We start from the raw sequence: 9329 nt of genomic DNA on the forward strand, positions 1-9329 counted from the left end.
TTGTGAGCTCTATGTGGGGCTCACAATCTACATTTAAAAAAAAAAAAAAGAAAAAGATTATAAAAAAATCAGGTTTAGGCATCTCCATCCTGCCCTTATGGAACGTGGTATCTGAGGTGCAAAAACGGAAATGGGCGCAAGAATTCATTTCACCAATGTGCTTGTTACTACCATGGGTGGACCAAAGCAAAGTCTGCATAGAATTAGATTATTATATTTATTTTGCTTTCTTATATAGTCATTATATTCCGCAGCGCTTAGCAGATATAGTCAACACTGTCCCATATAGGGCTCACAATCTACATTCCCCATTAGAAGGCCTTTGGAGTGTGGGAGGAATCCTGCGCAAGTATGAGGAGAATATATAAACTCTGTCCAGTGGCGTAACTAGGAATGGCGGGGCCCCGTGGCGAACTTTTGACATGGGGCCCCCCCGACACCGAAGATCTCGACCGAGTCCCTCCTACGCATTCCTGCGCGCTCTATTATGTCCCATAGTGGCCCCTGCACACAGTATTATACCCAATAGTGGCCCCTGCACACAGTATTATACCCAATAGTGGCCCCTGCACACAGTATTATGTCCCTTAGTGGCCCCTGCACACAGTATTATACCCAATAGTGGCCCCTGCACACAGTATTATACCCAATAGTGGCCCCTGCACACAGTATTATGTCCCTTAGTGGCCCCTGCACACAGTATTATGTCCCTTAGTGGCCCCTACAGGACTAAATACTGTCACCGCTGACCGCTATACCAGGACAAATTGTGGATAAAAAAAAAAATCTGGTCATGTGCATTACAATTTAGTAACTCCATGTGCCTCATATTAATAGCAGTTAACCCTATCATCTCCCTCACATTAAGCCTTGTGTACCTCACATAAGAGTTACTGATATGTGAGAGACATGGAGGTAATAATAAAGTATCTTCATTATTATTACCCCCATATGTCTCACATATCAGTAACTCTTATGGTGAGGCAAACAGGGGTTAATGTGAGGGAGATGATGGGGTTAACTGCTATTACTATGAGGCACATGGAGTTACTAAAACACAAGTAATCCCCCCAAATGCCTGATAGTAATAAGTATAGTAACCCCAGTACGTACCTGTGTAGCTTCAGTTTCATTTTACTGGAGCAGCTTCTTCCTCTTCTCTTCTGTGCAGGACGGCAGGGATAAGCCCCGCCTCCTCCTCTCATTGGTGGGCAGAGGACAGCAGAGAAAGGGAGGGGGGAGAGAGGGAGAGCGTCCTGCAGCGCTGAGAGGAGCCAGAGCTGCAGCTCCTGTGTCTCAGCCGTTGCTGCAGCTTCGGGGCCCCCTGTTGGTGGAAAGTATTCCACCAACAGGGGGCCCCGATCATTATACTCGGGGGTCCGAAAAGACCTCCGAGCATAATGATAGCAGCTGTCACCGGGCCCCTAATGTCCCGGGCCCTGTGGCAGCTGCTACCGCTGCGATGGTGGTAGTTACGCCACTGACTCTGTCTGCAGATGTCACCTTCGGCTGGATTTGAACCCAGGGCTCCAGTGCTAACCAGTGAGCCACCGTGCTGCCCGTCTGAGAAGTGAAGTGAACTGTGGACTGGAAATCTGAGAAAATTTAAAAAAAAAAAAAAAAAAAAAAAGGTACATTCATTTTAACTATGTGATATGTATGAGTGCTAGGAGGCCCGGGAATTAACAGCAAGGGGGTCCCCACTTCTCCCAGTAGCGCTCGTGCAGGACCAATATATTGCAATGAGACTGGAAGACATAGGAAAGTACAGTGATCCCGTCAGTCCCATAAAAGCCATATAGTGGTGGTTTACACAGGGAACCTCAGCCTTCTTTGGAGGTCCCAGCGGAGTTTATGACCCTCAGCACTCCAAAACAAACCTTGTAATCTATTCACGTTAAGCAACACGTCACCAATAAGATGTAGCAGGTGAAGTTTAATAAACCAGAATGAGAACATTACATTGTATGAACTTTTAGAAGACATGTTTTTCTGCCTGACACGTATTAGATTAATTAAATACTTAAAGGGGTTGTCCCATCACAAGGATCCTATCTATACTGCTTGATAATGTGGATGTAAGACTTTTCCTAAATACATTGCTTCAGCAAAACTGCTTTGTTTGTCCACTATCTTACTTTATTCATTTCTCTGTTGACACAGCCCTTGACTTATCTGGTCATAAGTCAAGTGATGTATCTGCTGCTCTGAGGGGGGAGGGGATAAGTGCACGGGAGCGAGCCTGGGGGGGGGGGGGGGGGCACCAATACAGACCCAGCATCCGCTGTAATAGAGAGGCGGATGCCGGGGAGTGTAGATGCCGGCACCGGTGCCTGCAACATCGCTACACTCCTGCCCTGCATGAAGTCAGCAGCGGCAGGAGCGATGCTGCAATTTTGGCGGAGGAGCGGAATAGCTGTTGCTGGCTTCATGCAGGGCAGGAGCGTAGCGATGTTGCAGGCACCTGTGCCGGTGTCTAACCGTCCCCGGCATCCGCCTCTCTATTACAGCAGATGCCGGGTCTGTATTACATTGTGAAGGCTGTACGTCCGATGCCTAGCTGCATCAGGAGCGCACACGCAGGGCCAGCGGCATAGAAGCGACGACTTCTCGCCGCTGGCTTTGCATATGTAACCCCGCCCACCAATGACGCAACAAAGCCGAAAGACAGAAGAATTTGCAGCAGCAAAGACTGGTGAGTATGCGACGTGGGAATACCCCTTTAATGTTAGTTGTGTCAATCCCAATCCTTCCCGTGCAGGCAGAGGCGGCATTAATTAGCGTCCTTGCGGCAGTCAATTCGTGACCGAGTTTCCTGTATACCTTCAGATAAAAAAAAATAAAATCCTATAATTTTAACCTAACTGGGAAGCAGCAATGGCCTTGGCAGGCACCAACTCCCCGCAGCTGGGTATTCAGACTTCTCACAGACCAGTCATCCAAATCTCATCTTCTGCCTCTCGGCATGCTCACTATTTCTTTACGTCTCACTGCCATGGACATGTTAGGCACTGTATCAGTATAACAAACAGGTAATAAATAAAGAGGCCATGTTTTCCACCTTCTCCTTCATGTCTATTATCCGGTATTATTCAGTCTGTTGTAAAAATACGACAGGAAATGTCGTCCAGTAACCAGTCTATCCCTATGAGGAGGTTTTCTCCAGTCACGGCACTACAGCCTTGTATGCACCAATGATGTGTCTTGATGTTATCCAATTCCAAAGCCTAGAGAAATAGACAGAGAGCAAGAGTCGGATTAGTGCCCAAACCTGCAGTAAATACTAATAAAGTATCATGAACGCTGATGTCTTCCTGAGATATAAGCAGTACAAAATGATAGGGGTTGTCCCAAAATTATACCCACTGGATAAGTGTTGACAAATGATGGGCCCCCCATTGTTCATGAGAATGGGGTTGGCAGTCTCTTGAACAGTCCCATAGAGTTAAATGGAGCTTGGCCGATGCTCAATTCCCATTCCCAGCAGTCAGACCCCATTGATCCACACTTATCACCTACTGGTTAATCGCCATTTCCAACAATTGGCTAGACAGGTCGGATACTTGGTGCTTTGCTTGTTTCTGGGATTTTTCAGTGACATGTCCTCCGGCAGTGACTGCACTCTTGTATACAGTTGTAAAAAAACAATATGCCGTGTATACTAGCTTGACAGAAGACAAAAGGACACTCATTTGGCCTTGATCATGTGAAAGGATCCCTACAGATAAGGTTGATATATACAGTACATAGCAGGAGCATTTCCCCTTGAATATACCAAACATGACGTTTAAACACTCTGCACGCAGCCTTGCAACTTTAGATAAAAAATTGCTAAAATCTAATAAATTGAGATGGCTTACAAGTCGCCTCTCGTGAAAATTTAAGGAGTTGATTTTTTCAGAATGCACAGACTTGGATCACATACTACCTCTGCAATATCTGATGCTCTGCTTTGCAAAATGCTGTCCACTATTTACCATATATACTCGAGTATAAGCCGAATTTTTAAGCCCAGTTTCTGTGCTGAAAAAGCCCCCCTCGGCTTATACTCGAGGGTGGGGTCTATGACCAGCCACAATATTAATGTATAGAATCTCCCATAAAACAGTGCAAAAAAAAAAAAAAAAAAAGGTTTAAAAAAAAAAAAAAAAAAAAAACCACGTTGTAAATCCCTCCTTTCCCTGGAATACATATAAAAGTAAAAAATGACTGTGAAACACACACACATTAGGTATCCTGTGTCTGACAGTGCTCCTGTTCCGTCGGGAAGGGGTTAATAGGAGCACTTCAGATACCCTATAGTCAGCCAGACTGAATTCCAAGTGGGGGGGTGGGGGGGGTGGAAGAACAGTCCTCAAGCTCAGGGAAGGGGCAGAGAGACAGCCAAAACACTCCCTCCCCTTTCCGAGCATCTACTGCACCCAAAAACTCCGACCATTTTAATTTTTGAAATTTTCCAGTAGCTGCTGCATTTCCCCCCTAGGCTTATACTCGAGTCAATAAGTTTTCCCAGTTTTTTGTGGTAAAATTAGGGGCCTTGGCTTATATTCGGTTCGGCTCATACTCGAGTATATATGGTAATTGGTTGTGCAGCGCTGTGTCCCATTTAGGTGGCTGAAGAAGGGTCATGTAACCCATCCTGACCATCACCTACCTCCACTGACTAGCACTCTGCATAGTGAAGGAAACTGGTGCATGTGCATCGTCGTACTAGTGCTATTCAATGGAGGTCACCGGTGCACGGGTTTGGTCACAGGACCCTCCACCATAATGTGACGCTGCGCTGTGTACGCTGCTAACTGCATTGCAGTAAACAAATGGGGGACAATTTTAACAGCAGAGCATTGGAGTACATACTGTCCCTGCAATATCCAAGTCACTTGATGTGGCGTCTGCAGCATATTCTGAGTAAACAATGGCAAGCACTTTATTTGGACATATATTGGGGAGATACTCTACATAATAAATCTACAAGTCACATGACAGAAGGGTATAATATCAGAAAGAACCCACCTCTCGGATTGCATCTTTAGACAAGGCACCGGGCAAATCTTGTTTATTGGCAAACACTAATAATGTTGCTCCGGCCAACCTCTGAAGAAAAAACAGGAGACAGGACCATGAGTAGTATCCAGGTATACCATGGCTAATATTCGTTATAGCAATCTGCTGTCACAGGAGTTTACCAAATCTCTTCCACATGCTGCAACTAAAACCCACAGTCGAATTGGTCGGTTTTCAGTCCATAGCATGGCATTGATGGTGCAGGTTTACCAGGTCACTTTCAACCTTTACAATACAAAGGTCATCGGCAACAGAAGAACTGCTGGGCAGGAACACTGCTGCAAAACCGTCCCATATAACAGATGGATTCAGATAAAACAAATGGACGCTAAAACGGCGCAATTAAAAGTTTTGCAGTGCTGAAAAAGCCTACTTGCTAATATATATACATATATATATATATATATATATATATATATATATATATATATATACACACAGTATATATATGGGACATAACAAACCTATTCAGATAATTGGAACTGATCAATAGTCACAATAGTCCAATTTTAACTATCGATCTACTGTCCATATGAAAATTGAGGGATATTTATTATGCAAGTTTTATTTTATTTTTTTTAAACCTGCACATTCTTGTTTAAAGAGGACCTTTCCTCCAATATTGGTGGCATTATATACCACCAGAAAGGTGACAAGGTGCTGAATTCAGCTTTGCCAGTGCCAGAGATAATGGTGCCATTAGTTTCGGCAACAATATCATTCCACAGTCAGAAGGGCAGGCCTTATACTCATCACTGGTCTGTAAGGAGCGTCCCCTTGACAGTACAAGACTATGGAAGAGAGGGGCACCACGGTGGCTCAGTAGCTTTGCAGCACTGGAGCCCTGGATTCAAATCCCACCAGGAACAACATCTGCAAAGAGTTTGTATGTTCTCCCCTTGTTTGCGTGGATTTCTTCCCATTCTATAAAGACATATGGATAGGAAAAAAAAAAAATGTACATTGTGATCCCTATATGGGGCTCACAATCTACATTTAAAAAAAAAAAAAAAAGGGACTATGGAAGAGTACTGTCCGGGGACGTTCCTTACAGACCAGTAATGATGCTAAGCTATAAGGTCCACCCTTCTGACAGCGGAGAGATGTCAGAGTCTAAACTAATGACACCGATATCTCCAGCACAGGTGACTGTCTACTTTCTAGTAGTATATAGTACCACCCAACTCTGAGGACATGAAAGGTCCACCAAGACAACTTCTGTGACTTTTACAATTTTAAACTGGATTTTTTTCAAAAAAGTAGGCAAGGTTTCACTGAAAGGGCGAAGCCTCCTGTGTTTCAACAAATTCACTATGATTTATGCCAGAAACTGGGTTATTATGGCCCAATCCGTGTCACCTCATAGCCGGTTTCACTTTTCTGATGAGCGGACTGATGTGTGTAACTGTACATATATTCCTACCTCTTCCAACAAGAGCCCGGAGAGTTCCTGAGCACAGTCTTGTAAGCGAGCACGATCCGCGCTGTCTACAACCCAAATCAACCCATCTGTGCTTTCAAAGTAATTCCTCCAATATGAACGCAAGGATTTCTGGCCTCCAACATCCCACATATTCAGTTTGAACCTATAAGAAAATATACATAAAGCATACGAATAAGCAATGTATCAAAAAGGCCAGGACTAGAGTGTGAATATGTACAGGGGGATATAGTGCCCCTCCAGCTGTATATACAATTGTGTAAGAGGGAGCAAGTCGAATAATCAGAAACCAAACAAATCTTTCCACTAGATCTTATCTCTATCTCATTTTGGCTTCTAAACACTGATGCAAACTACTGACTGTGTGAATAAGTTCTTCAGAGGCGACTGCAGAACCCCCAAAAAATGCTCTGTGGGGTACTGAGTTGTTGTATCCTTATGTAAGTGTACGCAGCTCTCGATTGTAGCTAATAGACTTGATACTAAGTAGTGGAAGCCTCATAAGGAGCAGTCTGAGGGCACAGACACATACAGGGGGGGCAAGATAAAAAAAATCAGGTGATATAGCAAATAAGGAAAATACAATGAGACTGTGAAGATAATCTGGTACATTACCCTCTGTGTTCCAGAGTCTTGATGTTGAATCCCAGAGTTGGTGAAATTGTGTTTATATCTTCACCATTGAATTTCTTCAAAATTGTGGTTTTGCCAGCATTATCTAGCCCTCTAATAAGGAGTTAAGAAAGAAAGGGCAGAAGAAATGTAGAATACTACTAAAGATGAGATAATGAAATCATGCTCCCATTTTTCCATGAGAGCATTGCTTCACTTTACACTTTAAATGTGCACAAGGTTCCAATGACGACAACGAAACTATCAGTGAAGAAAATAAAGAATGTCATCAGTAGTGCAGCCTCGGGCTTTGGGCCTTAAAGAGGTTGTAAAGAAGGTGCAACATATAAAAAAACACTTACCTTTCCAAATTGATGCACTGTCTGTGAATATGCAAGCACTGTTGCTTTTGACACCAGTCAATCAGTGGCTTCAGGGGACGCAGGAAAGGGCCCAGTGATGAATGTGAGTGACGTCACTGGGTCCTTTCCTGCCGCTGTCCCTTGCACCACTATCTGAATGGAGAAATAATCATGCAGGTCTGCACCACTCACCCTGTTGAAACTGGCGGAGATACCCGAGCCCTGTACCCCACTTCTCTTCGGTTGTCCCATAGAGATGAACAGAAACATAACATCTTCTGCCCCAATTAGACTAGCGTACAAGGGATTCCCTTTTAGTGTTCAGCGGACACAATCAGACAACCACTAGTCAGACACTTGTCACCTATTTTGTCATGGTACAAATCCTTGAATTATGGTTACCATGTGATAAAATATATGACTGGCGGGGGGGTCTGACTGACGGAACCCCATCAGATCCAAAGTTCACCCATTCCAGGTGTATAGGACTGGCAGAGATAACTATGTACAATACAGCTCTCTGACAATCCCATAGACACTGAATTAACTGGCAGGACGGATGTATGACCACCACAGCCCATTCTAATGATTTGTGGGGGCCGCTGATCATAGATTAATCACTCATCCCGATCATAGCTGATAATGGTTTGGCATGGGTTAACCCATCAGTGTCCATTGTTATATTTCTAAATGGGATTTCCACCGCAGAATTTATCCCCAATCCATTGGATTTTGGATAAGTGTCCGAGTACTGGGGATCCATCTACTAGGACCATCAGTGATCAGGAGAACACGGTCCCTGTGGTGGTAGAGAGCACGTGTGACCCCGTGGTGGTAGAGAGCACGTGTGACCCCGTGGTGGTAGAGAGCACGTGTGACCTCGTGGTGGTAGAGAGCACGTGTGACCCCGTGGTGGTAGAGAGCACGTGTGACCCCGTGGTGGTAGAGAGCACGTGTGACCCCGTGGTGGTAGAGAGCACGTGTGACCCCGTGGTGGTAGAGAGCACGTGTGACCCCGTGGTGGTAGAGAGCACGTGTGACCCCGTGGTGGTAGAGAGCATGTGTGACCACCGATCTGATATAGCGCTGTACTTGGATGGGGGTGACGCACACATACTACAGCTCTATTCACAATGGTGACACCCCCCCCCCCCCCATGCCGTGATCACCCGGGATCAATAGACCCCCCCCCCCCCATATAATGTTTGAGGGCAAAGCCCTTTATAAAATACACCAGTAACCTCTCAGAGCATTCATGTACTAACACTGCACCTCCCTACTGATCCTACATCTTCCCCATGTTACTCAGTGTCCACTTGGCTGAGATGAATCAGAGCCTCGCCCCTGGAAAGAAACCCTGACAGCAGCCCATAGCTACAGCCGGCCCCACAGCGCCCCCCTCCCCGCCCGGCTTCCCCAGGATACAACATGAGCAGCCGGACCTCCCGCTCCTTCTGCTTCATCTTCTTCAGGATGGTTAGCAGCCCCATGTTGCCGAAAAATTCGTTCTCCTGACAGCCGTAGGTGCTGTAACACCAGCCAATCACATGCAGGCCACAGAGCACGTGATCTACTGGTAAGTTCAGCTTCCTGGACTGAGAGGACCAATCGGATACGCCGTTATCATGGAGACGGATTATGTTTTTTTTTTCCAACAACTTTATGTGTACAGTGATAGTTTACAGTACAGGGTTCTCTCCATTCCTATATAAAATTGTAGATATTTTATTATTCCTGTCTCATGTTTTATTTCATTTGCACTTTACGTCTGGCATGGCTCATAACGGTGAACCTAAACCAACTAACAGGCGCACTCGCGTATGTATCCTCCGGACGCAGATGAGTTGAAC

The 9329-nt window shown here is 45.2% G+C and overlaps 1 protein-coding gene across 1 annotated transcript; it reads right to left on the minus strand.

Moving 5' to 3' along the window:
- Nucleotides 1-2369: 2369 nt before the first annotated feature.
- On the minus strand, nt 2370-9052 carry ARL2 (ARF like GTPase 2). Its single transcript, XM_075280504.1, has 5 exons — nt 8905-9052; nt 7121-7231; nt 6488-6650; nt 5014-5094; nt 2370-3227 (listed from the first exon to the last, which is right to left on the minus strand). Exons 1-5 carry the CDS (start codon nt 8967-8969, stop codon nt 3093-3095), a joined length of 555 nt encoding a protein of 184 aa, XP_075136605.1. The 5' UTR covers nt 8970-9052; the 3' UTR covers nt 2370-3092.
- Nucleotides 9053-9329: the final 277 nt, after the last annotated feature.

This window comes from Leptodactylus fuscus, chromosome 7 (assembly GCF_031893055.1).
Source record: "Leptodactylus fuscus isolate aLepFus1 chromosome 7, aLepFus1.hap2, whole genome shotgun sequence".
NCBI classification, from domain to species: Eukaryota; Metazoa; Chordata; class Amphibia; order Anura; family Leptodactylidae; genus Leptodactylus; species Leptodactylus fuscus.

Bases quoted from the DNA above. Each gene is read 5' to 3' on its own strand.
- ARL2 (XM_075280504.1), bottom strand. From the start codon at position 8,969: ATGGGGCTGCTAACCATCCTGAAGAAGATGAAGCAGAAGGAGCGGGAG. The intron at 7,232-8,904 runs GTATCCTGGGGA...ACTCCTTATTAG, and splicing joins GAGGTCCGGCTGCTCATGTT to AGGGCTAGATAATGCTGGCA. The intron at 6,651-7,120 runs GTAATGTACCAG...ATTTTCTTATAG, and splicing joins AAGACTCTGGAACACAGAGG to GTTCAAACTGAATATGTGGG.